The following is a 21,366-nucleotide window of genomic DNA, read 5'->3' on the forward strand; positions in this document are numbered from 1 at the left end:
TTGATGTTTGTCTCTCATCGATGTTTCTTGCTATCTCTCTCCCTTCCTCTCTCAAAATCAATAATAAATATATACACACACACACACACACACACACACACACACACACACACATTCTTTTTTAAAAAGACCCCCAAACCAACAAATTAGAAAGATTAAGGAAAAATATGTTAGTTATATATAGTGATAATGGGAAGCTTGTAAATAAGCATAATCCTCATTAGTTATAATGTCTTGATATTCTACTATTAAATAAATGAAGTGTTTAAATTTTACTTATTATTAGTTTTATTTCAACATATTCTATTTACCCAGTCCATTAGAGAAAAAGTCACGTCGACTAAATTCAACATAATTTGCATAGCCTGAGGGCCTCCCGTCATTACCTGGTTGCTTGCAATGCAGGTGGGCTGTAGGTTGGTTTCACCCCTCCCAGGATTCCCTGTCTTGTAACTGTTCTGCCCTCCCCAAGGACCTCCTCAGTCCTATCGGATCTTCCTCCTCCTCTTCTTCCTCCATCAGCTTATCATACGGGACATCTCCGCTGGGGAGCGGCCTCTGCTCCTGGAAACCATAACCCATCGTGGGGTCTCTCAGGGGTCCAGGAAGACCAGGCACCTCCTCGGCACTCAGAAACGGTTGCTTGTCCTCCTTTCGCTCATACGTGGCCAGCCTCCTCTCCACCACCTCACGGATCAACACTGAAAAATTGGATGGACAGAAGTCACTGTGATTTTCTGTATTTTAGTGGTGATAATGCTTACTGGTGGATGCACATAAAATGTCCCAGACCTCATCCCTTCCCCAGATAGAAGTCTTTTACAGTCAATGCTCTTCCTTACTGAGCCACGTAATGATCGAGTATGAGTTATATTCAATGCCTTCTTAATAAGATGTCACAAAAGAGATTAATTCTGATCTAAGTATAGAACAGTGGTCAGCAAACTGCAGCTCGCAAGCCACATGCGGCTCTTTGGCCCCTTGAGTTTTTAGCAAAGGCCAGCTTAGGAGTACCCTAATTAAGTTAATAACAATGTACCTACCTATATAGTTTAAGTTTAAAAAGTTTAGTTCTCAAAAGAAATTTCAATTGTTGTACTGTTGATATTTGGATCTGCTGACTAATGAGTTTGCTGACCACTGGTATAGAAGAATGAAAAATCATATTGAGGGTAAAAATTTGCATGTTGGTTAATTAATATAACTAATGTACTGAAAAATTAAGAACTAAAACTATAAAGCTAACATCTTTCTTCTAAAATATTTGAGAGATGACTTTTATTTTTTTATTTTATTTTTAAAAAAAATATATTTTATTGATTTTTTTACTGAGAGGAAGGGAGAGGGATAGAGAGTTAGAAACACCGACGAGAGAGAGTCATCGATCAGCTGTCTCCTGCACACCCCCTACTGGGGATGTGCCTGCAACCAAGGTACATGCCCTTGACCGGAATCGAACCCGGGACCCTTCAGTCCGCAGGTTGGCGCTCTATCCACTGAGCCAAACCGGTTTCGGCAGAGATGACTTTTAAATAACTTACTGTCAAGCACTGTCCTTCCCACCATGCTGTGCTCTATGGTTTTGTCAACTTCGTTCATTAGCCATGGAAGGAATCCGAGCTCAATATCTATGATAAAAAATTTAATTATAATCATTAAGTAATTTTTATGAATCATTATAGATAGGAAGAATCTGCTTTCCCCACATGGTTACAATGCCAATATTGTCAAAATTGTTTTTTAACACAAAATGTTAAATCGGCTCACACAGCATTGGTTTTGCCATGTTCTCGCTCTATATGCTGGCCCATTTCCTGTCTATTGCAGTAGAAATAGCATTTCCAAACCTATGAGGCATATGGGAGTGGGAGGGGCAATGGTAAGATATATACACATATAATAATTTAAGAAAAAAAAAAACACCCAAAAACTATGAGGCTTTCCTTTAGGGTTGACTTCACAGGTGCACTGAGATGGAGGGAAGAAGTGGGGGTGGGTGGGGGTCGGTGGGGGTGTGGACCTGGGAGAAGAGCAATCTACATGCAGTGCCAACCTGGGACTGAGCAACGCCCGGAAAAACACGCCCCACCTTAGCCCGGGGCCAAAGGCAGCTGACCAGGGTTTGAGGGTAAGGTCAGAGGGCGTCTGAGAAGAAGGCCTCTACACACTGGGGGTTTCCAGTGATAAAGCTGTTCAAACTGAATGGAACCCACTATGGTGTAAGCCTTTCATTTATTTTTATTGTTTTAAGTATATTTTTATTGATTTCAGACGGGAAGGGAGAGGGAGAGAGAGAAACATTAATAATGAGAATCATTGATCAGTTGCCTCCTGCACACCCCCCACTGGGGATGGAGACCACAACCTGGGCATGTGCCCTTGACCAGAATCGAACTGGCTCCTGGGTTGACATTCAACCACTGAGCACACAGGCTGGGCCGGGGTTGCTGATTAGAATAATAAGTCAGCTGGGAAAAAGTTAATAACAACTTACATACACAGTGCTTGATAGCTTACAAAATTCTGTATGAATTATGACATTTAACTCCTAAGTAACTCTCATTTCACAGGAAGGAAACGGAAGGACATAAAGCTGTTTAAAGATGAGGCCGGGTCCCAAACCCAAACTTTTTCACATCAAGTCCATATTTCTTCCTACAGTCCAGTGCTGCTTCTGAAGAGAGGCAAGCTGGCGCCCTAAAATCCAGAGCTTTATAATAGACCTAACACAACGCCAACTGACTCTTGCATCTGCATCAGAGATAGGAAGGTTCCATTTGGAAATAAAAGCGGGCAGGAGGTGAATCCGAACAGTTAAAAAGGGTTAAGCTGCACCCCTATGTTCATAGCAGCACAATTTACAATAGCTAGGATTTGGAAACAGCCTAGGTGCCCATCAGCAGATGATTAAATCAAAAAACTATGGTGGTACATCTACACAATGGAATATTATGCTGCCGTAAAAAAGGAATTCTCATCATTTGCAGCAACCTGGATGGAATTGGAGAACATCATGCTGAGTGAAATAAACCACTCAATGAAAGAGAAACACCACATGACCTCACTTATTTATGGATGATAAAGAACATTATAAACTGAAGAACCAAAATATAGATATAGAGACAGTAAAGCAACAAGCAGACTGTCAAATCACAGCGGGGAGGGTAGGGAGATCTGGGGGAGATAAGAGATCAACCGAAGGACTTGTATACTTGCATATAAGCACAACCAATGGACACAAAACTCTGGGGAGGGAGGGCCTGTATGGGAGGGGGGGCAATGGTGTATGTACACAGATAATAATTTAATAAAAAAAAAAAAGAAGAAGAAGAAGGGTTAAGCTAAGAGAAACCCCACACACCTCTCTCCACGGGGTCGAAGAAGTAGCCCCCGTCCTTGAGGCTGCCGAACACGGAGGGCAGCAGGTCGGACAGGTAGCGCTGTGAGAAGGCGCGGGCGGCGATCTTCTGCGCCGTCTCCTGGTGCTTCTGCATCACCTCCCACTGCTGCTGCTTCCGGCGCTCCTGCGGGCACACCAGCGGCCGGCGCTCAGCGGCCACAGCCTCCCCCAAGCGAGTTCGAGGAAGAACCAGACTTATATTTGTATGAAAGAATGGACAGCAAGGTGTCTATTAAACGTTCCTTGTTTCCATCAAGATGGTAACGAATTTCAACAGCTCGTAGGTACTGAACTCAGGATGGAGCTTATGGTAAAATTCATCTCCTGGTCCATTTTCGAGTAAAATAATTTCAAGATATATATGTTTGTATGGCTATCGAAGTGTTATAATAGTTATATGTACTTTTACATAGCTGTGTAAGTATTGCTGAGATGAAAATTATAGTTGCTTAGATGTCTCCAGTAAAGATCGTGGGCCAATGAATTGTCTCAGTTGTAATGATTTTTTGAAGTCATAAAGTTGCCAAAATGATCAAACCTCTTTTTCGTTGCTGCTGCTTCTTGAAGACCACAGGACCCCTATAAAGGTAATGGGCCACAGGCCTATTCTCTACTCCCCTGCATGAGTGGGTGCGTGATATGTTTTCTAATTACGTCTAATATTTCATAATATATTTCCTAATGTAAATAAACTAACAAATAAGTACTCTGATAAATTTCACTGATTATTTCAACAAAGCTCATTTTGTCAGTGCTCAGTTTACATTTGTAAACAAATAGCGTTGCATTTGCACAATCTTAACCATAAGGCGTGTGCTCTTTACCAAGTAAACAAAGCCCTATGCTCTTCCACTTGGGGGGGACTGAACGCCCATCTCACTGGGCACCGAGTAGACCACCCCGACCATAAGCCTCTGTGGGCGGCACGGGGGCTCTCTGGGAGCTATGTGAGCTGTGCCGGGTCCCGGCTCCATTATTCCCTCTGCCGGTGTGAGCCAGGGCGACAGTAACTGCCGGACACTCCGAGCCCGGTGTCTCCTAGCTGGAGGTTAGTGGCCTATTTTAAAAATTGGATTCTACAAGCTTCCTTTTGAAAGGTTATAAAAACCTATAATTTTAAAATTGTTCTCTAAGGACCCAAGTGGTTCTGGTGTATCCCTAAGGATGAGAAGGTCTAGCCGCTGAGAGAGACCCAGAACTCTACACAGACCCATGTCTTATCGCTCACCGTTCAGATACACTCACCTTTTCCGTCCACCTTTCCTGCCGCTAACTTTTGGCAAATCCACCTGTTCTTTCGCTGGGGCTCTTGCTAGTTAAGAGGGCCTTGCAGTTGGGACACATGTAACTTAAATAACTGAGGAATGGTTGGTACTCCATTTAGGTACAGTTACAGAGGCTGGGATCTAAAGGATGTATCAGTTCACAAAGGATCTCTGATCCGAGAACAGGAGAGACCTAAACAAATACTATTCGTCTTTCCTGGCACACTTCTCAAGGCCTTTCGCTCTGGGACAGACCCCATGCCGTTCTGAGCACACTGTTGCCCAGCCAAGGGGTCTAAGGAGGAAGCGGGACCCTACTTTTTCCTCTCGGTGTCGCCGCTCCTGCTCTTCCAGCCTCTGGACCTCCGCCAGCTCCACATTGCGCAGCTCCTCATACTCGTACTGAGTGGCCCGCAGGTCGGCCAGCTCCTCCTCCTCCATCACCTCCAGCAGGGCCTGCTCAATGGTCTTTCCCACCAGCACTTCCAGCATCGGTTTCACTTCCAGGTCAAAGTCAAAGAGCTTAATGCAAAGAACAAAGCAAACGCCACATGTTAATCATGAACCGAAAGCTCAAAGACAAAACACCCAGAAGGGCGGCAGTGACACCATCCTATGTATGAGCGTCTGTGCGCCGGACTGTGCGGGGCTTTGTCTGTGGTCCCGCCCTCACAGCAGCTCTGCAGGCACACAGAGGAGCATTCTGGGCACGGGCAAAATTAAGTCAGAGTCACAGAAAGATCCATGCAGTCTTCAAAATGAACCCCGATACTCAACAACTTTAAGGTCAGACTCTAAAACCCAAGAGAAATATTCTTTTTTCTTATTCCCTGCCTTTCCTACAAATTTGTACTGGTTGTTTTTGATAACAGTTGCAAATCAAGCAACAAGAATAAGGGGCATTATGGTGATTCATCTCTAGGATTTAAAGGCAAAATATACTCTTCTATGCAGCTTATGAAGACTTACTTGATTTCTTAATTTCAATGACAGTTCTTTCAAGTTCCTTCAAGTCTTAACCTCATTTAAGTCGTTATGCACAGAAGCATTGCCCTCTCTCCTTACATTTCAGAACACATTCCACATTGATATGAAAATGTAATTGTTTTAGAACTTTTGACATAGATTATCTTCATAAAAATTATGTAATTTATAAGCAAGCAACTAATAGAATCTTTTCATCACAGAGGTATTATATTTCCTTATTTGGTATAAGTCTACTTATACTTGTATATTAAGCAAGAATGCAGATACATAAAAGCAAAAGACATTGCTAACGATTTTTTTTTTAATATCTACAACTTTTTAAAAAAAATATATTTTATTGATTTTTCACAGAGAGGAAGGGAGAGAGATAGAGAGCTAGAAACGTCGATGAGAGAGAAGCATCGATCAGCTGCCTCTTGCAACCAATGTACATGCCCTTGGGGGCACATCCCCTTGACCGGAATCGAACCTGGAACCTTTCAGTCTGCAGACCAACGCTCTACCACTGAGCCAAACCGGCTTCGGCAACGATTTTTATCTCTGATCAGCAAAGAGGGGGAAATCAGAACATGGCATTTAAAAATATTTCTGGGTACTTCAGGATAAAACTATTAGAGATAAATTTGGAAAGAAATCCAGTGAGTAGAATCTTTTTGATTGTGCAGTGCTTTGTATTCCTATTAAGATTTTAACTAAACCTAACTTTACCTATTTATAAAGAAGACAGAAGAAAGTCCGAATAATGTACTATACCTCTCCTTCTTCAATTTGGGTGGCCACATCTTGGCCAGTTTTGGCAGGAATAAAAAGTGGTGTTGGTGGTTTGTCCAAAAACGCATCTGTCTGGCATTCCATATCAGCTTCTATTATGCGGTCAGCAATTTCTTCAAGGTATAATTCTAAGAGAATACCATATACATTGAGTTTGACATTCGGGTCTATTTCAAGCATATATCTGTATCTGAAACTTCAGCTCCTTCAAAGTAGAATTAAATGGATCAGAAAATAAGTCTTAGGAAGTGCTCAAATGGGGTAGTCAATTCACAAGTTGTACTAAGCATTTTTCTATATTTGGAAGGACAGAGAGTCACTTGGGCTAGAATATACTCAACATCAAGTAAGCACTGAGCTTTACATTTGAAAATGAAACTAACACCATAGATGTATATAAGATGCAAAGCATAATGTGACGTGGAAAGTTAATAATCTTATAAAATTGAGTCCTAAGATAGTAAACATACAGAGATTTGAAAATTCCTGCATATTTAAAGGTGCTATGCCCCATGTACAGACTCTGAGATAGGAAATACTCAACAAAAGGTGGCTGCTGTTTATCACCTACTATTCTGATGATACAGATAAACATTAAAATGAATCTCTCACAGAATGACAACTGTGTTGGCTAATCACACTGACTCATTCTAGACTTGGCCTCAAGGTCGGGAAAAGCGTAATGGTCCTCCTTTCGCCCTTGCCACCCGGAAACCCTCTGAGAACACCCTCACCACCGTGGCCGGGTGCAAGGTGCCCCTGGGCGGTTACGTGCTGTCCACGCAAGCACAAGTGCTGTCTGATTATTAAGATTCTGCCACCCACACGGCCAGACCCACAGGCCCGGGAAGCCCTCCAGCTGGGACAGTCAGATGGCAGGAAAGGCCTGGCACTAGCCGGCGGAGGGCATGTGGCCAGGGAGCTCCGAGTGACAGGAGAGCAGCGGGGAGGGCAGACAGGGCCGTGTGAGAGGCGGAGGGCTCAGCCTGGAAGGCCTTACCCCTCTCAGGAGGCAAATAAAATGCCCAAACCGAACTACAACCTTCTCCTCTCCTGTGAGCCCAACAGTGATTCATGTCGGACTATAAAAAAAAGGGAGCAAGAACCCCAGTTTGAAAATAAATACGTAAAAAGGGCTGAGAGAGGGTTTATCTGGTTATAAAATCCTATTAAAAAAATCTCACATTGCCACGTGTAGCCAACATAATAATAACATGTAATCTAGGAGTTGTTTTAATGAATTGCCTTCTACTAAGTGGCTGGGAAGAACTGGGAGCACAACAGACGCCTAAATACAATAGCAGGAAGGCCACGTAACAAGAACCGGCAGGAAGCCGAGCATGCGAGGAGCCATGGCCCCGGCCCGCACTGACCTGTCTGCACGTCCACGTGCTTCCGGCCCTCCACGGGCTCGGGCGTGTGCGGTCGGAGCTGCTCCTGGGCGCGTCTTTTGGCCGCCACCCTCTTCTTGGTCTCCTGGAGCTTCTGAGCATGCTCGTCGATGGCGTGCCCGCGCTGAGAGTGACGGAAAAGGGCCTACAGTTTAGAAACCATTTCTCAAAGCAAACAGGACGCATTGCAAAGCGACTCCTGGGGAGACGCAGGGCGCCGGCATCGCGGTCCGGAGCGGCGGGGACCTGGGGACGGAAATGTCATTTGCACTTGGCCCGGTCACTACCAAGCTGTCTGCCAAGCACAAAAGCAGCCTGACAGTACGACTGTTAAGTGGAACAAATGGAGCAGGACCTTAGCTAAGAAATCCTTTTCCTCATTCAAGTACTTTTAGCAGGATTTCCTCCCATGCTAGTAACCTAGAATACCAAATAACCATCCAGGTGTAATAAATTTTAATACACAAGTAAGAAATTGAAAAGCACTACAATTATTTTTACTTTTCAATTACAGTTGACAATAATCCCATCTAATAAAAGAGTAATATGTAAATTGACCACCACTCCAACACACAAGATGGCTGCCCCCATGCGGTCAAAGATGGATGCCTTGATGTGGACATAAGATGGCCACTACCAGATGGCCAGCAAGGGAGGGCAGTTGTGGGTGATCAGGCCAGCAGGGGAGAGCAGTTGGGTGGGACCAGGCCTACAAGGGAGGGCATTTGGGAGCAATCAAGCCTGCAGGGGAGGGCAGTTGGGGCTAATCAGGCTGGCAGGAGAGTGGTTAAGGGGCATCAGGCTGACAGGCAGAAGCTGTTAAGGGCAATCAGAAAGGCAGGCAGGCGAGAAGTTGGGAGCCAGCAGTCCTGTATTGTGAGAGGGATGTTCGACTGTCCTTTTAGGCCCGATCCTACTGGACAGTCAGACATCCCTCAAGGGGTCCCAGATTGGAGAGTGTGCAGGCTTGGCTGAGGCACACACACCCCCACGCAAGAATTTCGTGCACTGTGCCTCTAGTATTTTATATTAGTTTCAGGTGTACTTCACAGTGGTTAGCTATTCATTTCTTCTATTTGAAATGAAAGGGTATCAGGGCAATGTTGGCCTCAAAAAATAAGTTGGGAAATATCCCCTCCTCTTTTATTTTCCAGAAGAGACTGTGTCAAATTGATGAAAAATATATATATATATATATATTTTTTTTACATGTTGGGTTTAATTCTCCAGGGAAAACCATCTAGGCCCGGAAATTTCTTTTGGGAAACTTTTAAACTAGAAATTTAATTTCCTTAATAGTTAATAGCACTATTCATTTTTCTAGTACTCCATTTTTTAAAATCTTATTTTATGCATGTTTTAGTCTGCAACAGATTAGAAACGAAGAGAAACAAACACACGAACTGGCCTTCGCTTCACCGAATCTCCTCACCTGCAGGGCGTAGGTGTTGCCGCGGACCACCCTTCTGTCATACATGATGTTCCCGAACGGCAGCGGCTCGTCAGGCCTGTGAGAGTGCAAATTCTGAATGACTGACTCTGGTACCGACGAGGCCAACTCGTTTTCTGTAAGACTTAGACTAAGATGGAATAGTTCAGGGAAACGGTTTTTGTTTGAGCACAGTCCAAAAAATAAGGGGACAAATGGCTGCCACTTAGGGAATGCTGGTGATACACACTTCACATGTATTATTTTATTTATTGCTCAAGATAAGCTGAAAGTTGGGAAATATAATCCTCATTGGAAAAAAGAGGAAGTAAACTCAGAAAGAAGTCTGCTGGATATGGGTTGTAAAACTTTAAACTACTTACCATTAAAAACGGAAAAGGGGCCTGGCCGGTGTGGCTCAGTGGTTGAGCGACAGCCTATGAGCCAGGAGGTCACAGTTCGATTCCCAGTCTGGGCACATGCCCGGGTTGCAGGCTCCATCCCCAGTATAGGGTATGCAGGAGGCAGCTGATCAATGATTCTCTCTCATTATTGATGTTTCTCTTTCTTTCTCTCTCTCCTCCCTTCCTCTCTCTGAAACCAATAAAAAACAAACAAATAAACAAACAAAACACCCAAAACTGAAAAGGGATCTGCCCTAAAGAACTAACAAAAGTTTGATTCAAGGACTAAAAGTTACATTAATAGAAACAGGCATAATAAAATAAAACAAGTTAAACTTCTCGTTGTTCTTTAACTTAAAAGATCTTTAAAAATTATATTGTTTTAATTTGGAGTGTAATGATCACCAGTGAAAAGTACAGTTGAAATTTTCATCCAAGGTTCTTTAAATGACATTCTACTTATGGTTATAAAGCAGAATATCTCCATCAGAAATGATGCGGAGGGGGTATATGCTGCTTGTGTACCACAGGTCGAAACCCCATTGGATTACCTGACTTCATCTTACGGGGACCCGGCCCTGCTGGACTGCTTGTCCTCCGGCCCCTTCCCTGGATGCCCCTCCCAAGCCTCGGCGACACACTGCATCCCCCCATCGCCTTTCTGCTCCTTCTCCCTCGCTCTTTCTCACCCTGTGGACAGCGCCTCCTGTCCTGGAGGATTTCCTTAGGGCTCGGCCTGCCGCGTCCTTAGTTAAAGTCACCCATTCTCAAGGCTTCACTTAAGACCCGTATGCTTAAAACCCCCAGTGTTAGGGTTAGCTCAGAACTCTCCTCGAGCTCTAACCACGTACAGCCAGCTGATCTGTCCGACAGCATCTCGCTAAGACGTCTCAAAGGCAACCTTACTGAACTAACTGGGATTCCCCCGCTCCACCTCGCTCCTCCTTTAGTGTTCCCTAGTTCATTTGGCTTAATCTAGAAGCCTGGGAGTCGTCACAACTCTTTCCTGTTCCCCACTCCCGACATCCAGCAAGTCCTGTTAATTCTAACCAGCAATCTCTCTCACATCGCTCTACCCATGCTCCACCCACTATTTTTTACCTGGGCTATTGCAAACATCTCAACTGTCTGGAACAAAACCTCTCAATCTGGCCTATAAATTGTAGCCAGGCAGCTGTTAGAATGGAAAAATCCAAACATAATGCTTGCTTGATTAAAGCCTTCCAGTGCTAATTAATGTAATAATGAGGGCAAACTTTAGTTGAGTTTTATGCTATCAAAAGCCAAAAAGCGCCCTAGCTGGTTTGGTTCAATGGACAGAGCATTGACCTGCAGACTAAAGAGTCCTGGGTTTGATTCCAATCAAGGGCACAAGCCCGGGTTTCAGGCTTGATCCCCAGTGGGGGGTGTGCAAGAGGCAGCCAATCAATGAGTCTCTCTGATCACTGATGTTCCAGTCTCTCTCTCTCTCCCCCTTGTTAAGTTTGCTTACAACATGGAGGTGGGAGTAGAGGTGAGCAAGAGATAATTAACATTGCCTTTACTCATCCTTATTTTGCATTTCCCTTTGTTTTAAAAAGCACATATTACTTTTGTAAATGGAAAGTTACCAATGAGGATATCTGTAAACTGAAAAATAAAATACACATACAGATACCACACTCCTCCCAATGGCTCGAATCAACAGATTAGTTCAATATAAGCAAGGTCCTGCAACTTACCAACTAATTCTATATATAAAAATCATTCCAAATGTATTACCAATGATTCTTATTTCATCTGTTGGTCAGATTTAATAGTAATGACTTTTAAGCAACCACTGAAAGGCACTAGAAAGTGTTTTTGTTGTTCGTTTTTTTTAAGGAAAGGCAGGGTCCCTACCTTTTATTTTTTAATTAAAAAAAATTTTTTTTTTAATTGATTTCAGAGAAGAAGGGAGAGGGGGAGCGAGAAACATCAATGATGAGAGAGACTCATTGATTGGCTGCCTCTTGAATGTCCCCACTGGAGATTGAGCAGGCAACCGGGCCGTGCCCTTGACCAGAATAGAACCTGGGACCCTTCAGTCCCCAGGCCCATGCTCCATCCACTGAGCCAAGCCGGCTATGGCCAGAAAGTGATTTTGAAAGAAATGCCTTTTGAAACGGAATCTTTTACAATATAAATAACCTCCCTCCAAGTTTAAAGTTTCTATTTTGGTTTTCTTAAAAGTGATTTAGTATTTATTAAAAATGCCTTTGTCAGAATAAAATAATTATGAATTTGGACTCAGTTTTTTAAATGAGCATCAAGCATTACATTGCTGCCCTAGCTGGCTTGGCTCAGTGGACAGAGTGTGGGCCTGCGGACTGAAGGGTCAAGGGCATATGTCTGGATTGCTGGCTCAATCCCCAGTAGGGGGCATGCAGGAGGCAGCCAACTCTCATCTCTCCTTTCCTCTCTGAAATAAGTAAAAAAAAAATATATATATTTTTTAAAAGTTCTATTGCTGATGCCCGACCATTAATTCAGCAGTTTGTATTGGGTGCTTACTGTGCCTCAGACAGGGTCCTGGTGAGACCACAGGCGGAAAGGTTCCTGCCTCCACCTGCATTCTTGGGAAGTTCTGATGATTCCCAAAGTTGATGCTTATGGAAGGGACTTCAAGGGAACCATAATGATTACGGTCCTTTTAAAATATAGATATTTGGCCCTGGCTGGTTTGGCTCAGTGGATAGAGCGTCCACCTGCAGACTGAAGGGTCCTGGGCTCCATTCCAGTCAAGGGCACGTGCCTGGGTTGTGAGCTTGATCCCTAGTAAGGAGCGTGCAGAAGGCGGCCGATCCCTGATTCTCTCTCATCATTGATGTTTCTATCTCGCTCCCTTCCTCTCTGAACTCAATAAAAATCTATTTAAAAAACATATAGCTATTTGAATATTAGCAAATGCTCATCCATGTAAAAATACCATTTGCGACCACCGGATTTTTGACCAAAGCCTGGCCTGGCTCCCGTTCTGGGCGCGCGCTTACTGAGTGACATTGGTACCCGTTTCCCGGTTTGCGCATGGAGTCACGGAGCCGGCTTCGCAGCCCTGTGCCCGCGGTGAGAACATGCGCGTAAAGGGCTGGAGGGAGGCGCTCGGCCCCAGGACACATCCGTTGGGTCACACTCTGTGAAATGGGTTCGCAATTCACGATCCCTAGCACTGAGCTGGGGGACCGCAGGCCCTCCTGCCCCGCTCCCCGCGCGCCGGGGAGAGCTCCGTTCGGGCGGCGCGGTGGCAGGAGGGCGGCGGGGCCGGCGGGGCTCGGGGGCACCAGGGGCACCAGGGGCACCGGGGCGGCGGCACTCACGGCTGCGACATGCTGTAGCGCAGGCGGCAGGGCGGCGCCCGCGGGCGGCTGGTGTAGGTGTAGGTGGTGCTCATGGTCCCAGGCGCCGCGCCGGGCATCGTGGCACCGGGCTTCAGGGGAAGCTGGCTCAGGGGCGGGCGGGCGCCGAGGCGGCGGGGGGCCGCAGAGGGTCACGCGGGCCCGGGCAGGGCTGCCAGGCGCCGGGGGAGGAGGCGGAGGAGCGGCCGCGGCCGCGGGGAAGCTGCCGGGCGAGAGGAGGGAGCTCAGAGCCGCCGCGGCGCCCGCTCCGGTTGCCCAGCAACCCCGAGTTCCGCCGGGAGGCGGGGCATCCGGGCCGATTCGAGGGGCGGGCTTCGTGGGACGGTCCCTAGGGCCGTCCGCTTCCGGCTCTTGGCTCCGCCCACCGTGCCCCCCCCCCCCGGAGGGTGCGCCTGCGCATTAGCAGCTCCCTGGCCGGGAGTCGGAAGTGGGCGTGGCGCCCTCGGCTGCGTCCTCGGGGGACGCGGCGGCGGTCCCTGCCCCACTTCCGGTGTGGCTGTGGGCGCCGGTGTTGGCGCTGTTCCCCCAGGCCTCTTGCTCCCGCTCTGTAGGGGCCTCCCCGCTTGTTTCTCCTGCTGCCCCCCCGCTGCCGGCCCCCCGGCTGCCCACGGGGACGCCATCGCTCACCAGGAGTGCCCAGGCTGCCCGCTGTGTGCCCGGCCGGCGGCAGGGCCCCCTGGGTCTCCCAGCATCGCCACCTCCCACCGGGCTCCGCAGCCTGCCGGCATCCCCGCCTGATAGAGCCTCCCTCCCCCCAACGGTGGAGGGAGTGTGACACCTGCACCTGCAGCCTGGACATTCCCGAGCACCTAACCTGGCACCTTACATGGACTGTGCAGTGAACCTCCATCAGCACCTGCCAAATACCTAAGCCCATCCCTAAGTCCCTGAGTGCCTAATCATGTGCCTTATAGGAAGCCACCAATCAGCGCCGGCCGAGTTCCCAAATCCCATCCCTTCCCACTCCTCCCCTCAAAAGGCGCCTTCACCCTGCACATGCGCTCTCTTCCTTTGGCAGGGTCCTTCTCTAATAAAGCCTGTGACCTGGTCTCCTGCCTCTGTCTCATCTTTCACCGCCTTTCTTTTTAAAATACGTTTTTATTGACTTCAGAGAGGAAGGGGGAGGGAGAGAGAGAGAAACATCAGTGATGAGAGCAAATCCTTGATTAGCTGCCCTGGTGAGGATCGGGCATTGGGCCTGCCACCCAGGCGTATGCCCTGACCCAGAATCTGAACCCTGGCCTCCTGGGTCATGGGTCCGGGCTTCATCACGCAGTCCCCACACCTGCCACCTTTCTTGTCTTCTTCCTGCCTGGTTGCTGGCACCTCAGAGGACGCTCGGTCCACCCAGCGACAAGGGCCGCCCGCAGGCATCGCTTTGGGAATGGGGTGGGGTGGGCGCTTTGTGGGCCTTTCTGTGGGCTCCTGTGCCTTCCCGTGCCCGCCCAGGCTCTGAAGAACCACAGGTCATGGGCTGGGTCTGCGCTTACATGTGCAGAAGCTTCAGTTCCGTGTTCCAGTGTCAACGTTGTCTGTGTGTAAGGAAGTGTGTGTTTCCCCGAGAGACCTGATCTGAGGTGTGGAATCTGTAGCCATAGATTGTCCTTCAGAGGAGCTGTGCTGTCTTCACTCCTCAGTGAAGCACCTGAGGTCTGGACCAGTCTTTTCACGGAAAGTGCGTGGTAGCAGAAGCACAGGAATTTACAAGTTTCTTGCCACAAGGTGTCACTAACACTTTGTTAGCTTTTAGCCGATAAAATAATTGCAGCACAAGTACACCTTGCATTAAGGGAATACTATTAAAAAAAAACCCTCACATTTACAAAGCAGGCCAACTAGAAGGCAATCATCGACATGGCGGGAGGGTTTCCTTCCGAGAACCGGGCTCTCGGGAATGGTTGGTGTGTGCACATGGCACAGGGGAAGGGCGCCTGGGCACCAGGCAGGAGTGGGCAGAGCTGGGTGTGGGCCGAGAGCACTGAATTTGGAGTTGGGGAGTGGAGTTAAGCCATAGGTTTGCACTTGCTAGCTGTGTGACCTCAGGAAAAATGTAAATGATTCTTTGTCTCCTCGACAAAGACAACATATTTGTTGTTATTTAGAATAACAGATAATAGACACTGGTTTCCTTGTATTACACCATTATTTTTGCATATCAAAAGAGATAATGTGTACAGTGTCTCGAAAATTGTGAAGTATTATGTAAATGAGATTTAAAACAATTTTTGTAAAATGTAGGCCTACCTTCATAGCTGTGTAGAAATTACATTGGACAGTTATGCCAGTGAAGATTCTTGGCTGCACGTGGTAGAAACTCATCGGAAGTTGCCTGGCAAGAAGAGGATGTTTGACGTTTACCAGGGTAGTTCCTGTGACTTCAGGAATGGCAGTGTTGTGGGGATGGGGCTCCAGTCACCACCGGAGTCAGGATTTGAATGACACCAATGTGAGCACCCCATTAAAAATATCTGAAGATTTCTGCTACCCAAGGCAGCTGTTAAAAAATTTAGTCTGGCCGGCGTGGCTCAGCATTGAGCTTCGATTTATGAACCAGGAGGTCATGGTTTGATTCCCGGTCAGGGCACCTGCCCAGGTTGTAGAATTGATCCCCAGTAGGGGGCGTACAGGAGGCAGTCAATCAATGATTCTCTCTCATCATTGATGTTTCTCTCTCTCCCCCTCCTTTCCCCTCTGAAACCATTACAAACATATTTTTTAAAACATGAAGATCTCAGTGATGAGGACTTTATAAGACCAACCTATTCATGTCGGACAAAGTGCAGGCGTTCTGCTGCCATGCCCCAGAAAGCACATTTCTCACATCACGGGCTCTGCTCCATGTTTCAGAAGCAATGTCATGTGTGATGACCTCTTAAAACTGATTTGGCTCCAGTGTCTGCTCATACTGGCTTCACTCTACCTGGTGGAGACAGGATGCGCAGAAGGAACCCCCCACCTGTTCTCCAGGGGAGAGCAGGGTGTCACATGTTTTTCTGCATCTTTTCTGACTTTTGCCTGACTTGTGGCACTCTTCGCTGGGCAAGACTAGTGAATGGTGTTGCAGTTCTCAAGCTTCTCTTTATCTTCCCTCCCCCGGGCCTTGTGACTGTCCCAGCATTGTCTACGGGGGCGGGGGCAGTATTTCACTATGTACATAGAATAATAACGTCTAGAAATGTCGCTGATCTGTTGTGTTTCTGTTCCTTAAAGGAAATCTCAGAATTTCAGACTCACTATCATTTCCTCTGGATCTAAGAAGTCAGTGACTCACTTCGGTAAGAAATACATCCTTAATAGCACAGGCACAGAAAAGAGAAATACTAAGAACCAGACATTTCTAGTTTCTATTTCTGGGTAACTAGTTGCCCCAGAAATGAGTGGCTTAAATAATCACCATTTTCTGAGGCTCCCAGGGGCTGTGGGCTCGGAGGGTGGGAACAGGAAGCAGGGGGCCTGGGGGTCTCTGCTCCAGGAGGCTTGGGAATGACTCAACTATTAATGCTGAAGAGAACCTCAAATTTTAATCAAGCAAGCTAAAAAAATTAACTTTTATTTTCTCGACAAAAAATATTACAAAATCATTTAAAAAACTTTAAAATTGGTTTTTAGAGAGAGAGAGAAGGGGGGGGGGGGAGAGAATGGTTGATTTGTTGTTCCACTTATTGATGCATTCATTAGTTGCTTCTTGTGTGTGCTCAGACCAGGGATTGATCCCAAAAGCTTGGCGTATTGGGACTACATTCAAAGCAACTGAGCTGGCTGGCCAGGGAGAAGTGACTAAAGGGGTGTGCACCCTAAAACTGCACAAAAGGGAGCGTTATGGAACTGTCTCCGAGTCTGTAATGTCACTGCTGGGGGCGATGTCAATAAGAACATCATGTGATTTTGAGGGGGATTTTGTTTGTTATAAAAATACAGCTTCGTTAAATTTACACTTTATTTAACGTCAGTTTCATTAAACTGACGACGTGTGATTTTGTTCCTCGCTCAGTGTAAACATCGGTGTTCACTCTTGAATCTGTGCTGGTGACTTTTGCATTCAGGAGGTGGGCTTCTCACATCCTACAGGAGGTGGGCTTGAAGGAGGGGAGCCGAGATGGCCAGTTCTTTGAGAAGCTGTTGTATGCATATTCAGGGCTTCAGAGAGAGGGGGGGGGGGGAGAGGGAAGGGAGAGAGGGAGGGGGAGGGAGAGAGAGGAGAGAGAGAGGAGAGAGAGAGAGAGAGAGAGAGAGAGAGAGAGAGAGAGAGAGAGAGAGAGAGAGAGAGAGAGAGAGAGAGAGAGAGAGAGAGAGAGAGGGAGGGAGGAAAGAGAGTGCTTCGAATGGGGTGTTTACGATCATTTCCTTCCACTTACGCTCATTTCCTTCTGATGGCAGAGCTTCCTCCCTCTCAGGTCGGAGGGAGAGGTTGCTCCCACCGCACAGGCACACCGTGACTCAGAGGTGAGAGAAGGGCGCTCGGTCCTGATGTTTCCAACACAAAGCCATGCTGGGCTTTTGAATGAAAAGTAAAATTTGAAGCCAGCGGATGGAAACTTCTTGTAAGGAGACATAAAAACCCCCACCCTCTTCCTATTTTTAAAAATGAGAGTTGTTTTTGTGAAAGGCCCTGAGCCTCCCTTGGGTGGACTTTTTCTTCTTATTTTTTAAAATAAATTTTTATTGTTCAGATTATTACAATTGTTCCTCTTCCTCCTTCTCCCCACTTCCCCCTCATAACTCCCCTCCACCGGTTCCCACTCCATCCTCTGCCCTTACCTCCCCTCCCACTGTCCTCATCCATAGGTGTATAATTTTTGTCCAGTCTCTTCCCACACCCCCCACTCCCCTTTCCCCCTGAGGATTGTCAGTCCATTTCTTTTCTATGCCCCTGATTCTATTATATTCATAAGTTCATCAGACTTTTTATTTGTTGTTCATAATTTTTATCTTTACCTTTTTCTTCTTCCTCTTCTTAAAGAATACCTTTCAGCATTTCATATAATACTGGTTTGGTGGTGATGACCTCCTTTAGCTTTTTTATTTTTTATTTTTTAAATCTGTGAAGCTCTTTATCTGACCTTCAATTCTGAATGATAGCTTTGCTGGGTAGAGTAATCTTGGTTGTAGGTTCTTGCTATTCATCACTTTGAATATTTCTTGCCATTCCCTTCTGGCCTGCATAGTTTTTGTTGAGAAATCAGCTGAGAGTCATATGGGTGCTCCCTTGTAGGTAACTAACTTTATCTTTTGCTGCTTTTAATATTCTCTTTGTCTTTTGCTCTTGGCATTTTAATTATGATGTGTTTTGGTGTGGTCCTCTTTGGATTCCTCTTGTTTGGGGTTCTGTGCGCTTCCTGGACTTGTAAATCTATTTCTTTTACCAGGTGGGGGAAGTTTTCTGTCATTATTTCTTCAGATAGCTTTTCAATATCTTGCTCTCATCAAATGCCCACTTCCTCTTGCATCAGCGTGTGGCCAGGGGCCAGTTCCATCCTTTCTCACACAGAAAAACATGGATATGAACATTCACCTCATGATGTCATGACAATGAAATGAAACGGCAGTGAACTTCAAACAAAACAAAGAATTCCCAGTCTAGTTACAGCTCCTGGCACCCACTCGGAGCTCAGAAAATGCTTCAAGTAACAAAGGAAAGAAAGGAGAAGGCCTGACATCTCCTCACAGAGTCTGAATCTAGACCAGAGCCGAAGAGAGGACCCAGGGGACGGGGGAAGGGCCAGGGGCCTCCGGGGTGGGCGCTGAAGGAAGGGCAGTCAGCAGCAGCCCGGGGAAATCCTAACTCAGAGTTTCCCATGAGGCCCAGGTGGGAGCAGGTGAGTGACTATAGGGACCCACTGTCGTATTTTTTGGGTTGAATTCTTTAATTCCACAACTGATGTGGTGCTAGGGTTTCCCCCATTGCATGGGTGAAGAAGCTGGGGCTCAGATAGCTGGGCAGCTGGCTCCTGGCGGCACACATAGGGTGTGGGCTCAGGGGCTGTGAATTCGGGTCTCATCTCCTCCAGAGATGCTGTCGCTCTGAGTTTCCTCTCTGCTTCTGCGGCCATGGCTCACCGGGCCCCCTCGCTGCCCCCTGTAATAGGAGGGGGGCTGCCTCATCCCCGGTCCTTCCTCCCTGACATGGACTTTGTACCGGGAGTGGACACACGCAGGGTCTGGGTCTGCAGTTAAGACAGTGCCAGGAAGTGATGTGTTTGTACCGCTCGCAAAATGTCTGTTCGCTGATTCCTTAGCAATTCGGCCTCTGCGGATCGAGAGTGAAGATCTTACATAATTCAGTTAAAACTCTCCACGTATGTGAGACCCAGCTGATGCGGGTTTCTGTCCACTTGACCTTTGGGGAGGGCGGTCCTGCGCTGCCTCAGGGAGATGGCAATCAGGGACATCCAGCAGGACTTACGTTAATAACGGTGCGTGAGGACGGCAGCGTGGGCCGTGCGTGGAAGCACGAGGCCTTCACTGTGGCGTGCTTTACTAGCATGGCACGCTGTGTCGTTTGCTGAGCAGTTTCGCTCAGCTCTGGTGCGAACAGCCCTCCCTGGTGACACCTGCAAGTCAATGTTTCTGGACCAGGTTGTGGGTGGTGCTGGGGGTGAGCTCAGGGTTGTGCAGGCGGTCACAGTGCATCACGTGTAGCCTGTGGGATGCTGGCCATGGCATGGCAACCACCCCTCCCCTCTCCTAGGAGGAGAGAAGATACCTACCTCCCCCCAGGGGAAGGAATTCTAGTCTGTCCTGCCAGACTCCAGGACACTGAGTGCTGAGGTTTTCCCGTCTCGCCTCTCGCTCGGTAAGAGGCCGGGGTCCTCCTGGGCCAGGCAGGCCAGCGCTGGTGCAGGGGTGCTGGGAGGCCGAGCCTCGGACACTGGCGATCAGACGTGGTTTGAGGTTGAAGCCCCTGTGTAGACCTCCACTTCCAACTGACCCTGGCAGTCAGGTCCCTTTGTGATGGTCCCATTTGGGACTATGGGCCCCAAAGAGGTCCGTGGAGGACAGAACGCTGGTTTCCTGGCTCCTGGCCTGAAGTACCATGCTGGTATCACCCACTTCTCACAGTGAGCGTGAGCCCTCTGTCTCCTTATTAAAAGCTGTCGGTGTCATCGAGGTATCGGTAGGTACTATCTGTGAAACCTGGTGCAGAGGGTTGAATGGTGTTGCCTCACAAATTTATTTGTTAAAGCCCTAACTCCTAGTATCTCAGAATGCGACTTTAAAGAGGAAAGTGAGGTCATTGGAGCGGGCTCTCATCCAATGCCTGGTGTCCTCACAAGACAGGGGATCTGGGGACAGACACACAGAGGGAAGACAGTGTGGGGGACACAGGCAGACCACCACCTAGGGCCAGGGAGAGAGGCCGGGACAGCTCCTTCCCTCACGGCCCTGCAGGCACCAGCCCCGCCCACACCCCCAGCTCCGTTCCAGTCTCTCGGAGTTAATTCAATGTCTGAGCCGCAGGCCCGCCACCCTCTTGTGAAGAAGTGCGCACAGCACCCTGCGGTGCTAGGAGCCACCGGCCTGTCGCCACCGCTACAAGACTGTCCCGGCGATGCCATTTGCTCGACTGCAAGAAACTCCTGTCTGTCAGCAACTGTCCTACAGGCCAGAGGGAGAAGGCTCCAGTCTACTCCTGCCTTTTTACAGGAGGGGTTGGGGGAGGGCTTTCGTGGTCTGAGTTGGGTCACAGAGGTCAGGTCAGGGGAAGAGTGGAGGTTGGAGGCTGCCTACCTTACAGCCTTATCCACCGATTGCTGAGAATTCTCCGGTTCTCAGTAAAAAATTGCTAAAAGCATGATGGAAATTTTTTCTCAGTACAAAATACGTAGCACAGCACTGGCCGCGTGGTAGAAGCTAAAAATTGTAACTATTTCTAGTAATGTCCAATTCTGGAAAAGGATTGCTTGTCTTAGGTTAGCAGTCGGGGAAGGGGCTGTCTGTCCTTGAAATTTATACGTTATCAGTGGTGTTTAATAAAGTATTTTTAATGACATTGTTGGGCCTCAATGTGCTGCCTTCAGCAATCCAAGTTACAGCAGTTTTAACTTTGTGTGACTTACTAATAAGCCACCTCTGAAAACATAGGTCTGCACCATCTGGCAGGTAGTCTATACAGAAATATTCCTTTAACCAATATAACTTTCAGTGTTTTATGAGAGAAGGTGATAAAATAAGGACAATTTCCAAGTATCTCTTATAAACTATCATATTTGCTAATAATCAATAAAAATAAGGTTTAATTCACTAAAAAGACAGGAAATACGGTATTTTCTATCGTCCTGTTTTGCAGACTAAATGCTCTGGCCTGTGAGTGACCATCTGCTGAAAAATGGCTCAAAGTGGGCACA

General features: G+C 47.3%; 1 protein-coding gene across 1 annotated transcript; it reads right to left on the reverse strand.

Annotated features, from left to right (window-relative positions):
• Positions 1-267: 267 nt before the first annotated feature.
• On the reverse strand, positions 268-13,297 carry RSPH3 (radial spoke head 3). Its single transcript, XM_084889514.1, has 8 exons — positions 12,983-13,297; positions 9,247-9,322; positions 7,797-7,938; positions 6,406-6,551; positions 4,984-5,187; positions 3,362-3,524; positions 1,542-1,628; positions 268-701 (listed from the first exon to the last, which is right to left on the reverse strand). Exons 1-8 carry the CDS (start codon positions 13,078-13,080, stop codon positions 424-426), a joined length of 1,194 nt encoding a protein of 397 aa, XP_084745640.1. The 5' UTR covers positions 13,081-13,297; the 3' UTR covers positions 268-423.
• Positions 13,298-21,366: the final 8,069 nt, after the last annotated feature.

This window comes from Pipistrellus hanaki (assembly GCF_964339955.1).
Source record: "Pipistrellus hanaki genome assembly, chromosome: 7".
Lineage (NCBI taxonomy): Eukaryota > Metazoa > Chordata > Mammalia > Chiroptera > Vespertilionidae > Pipistrellus > Pipistrellus hanaki.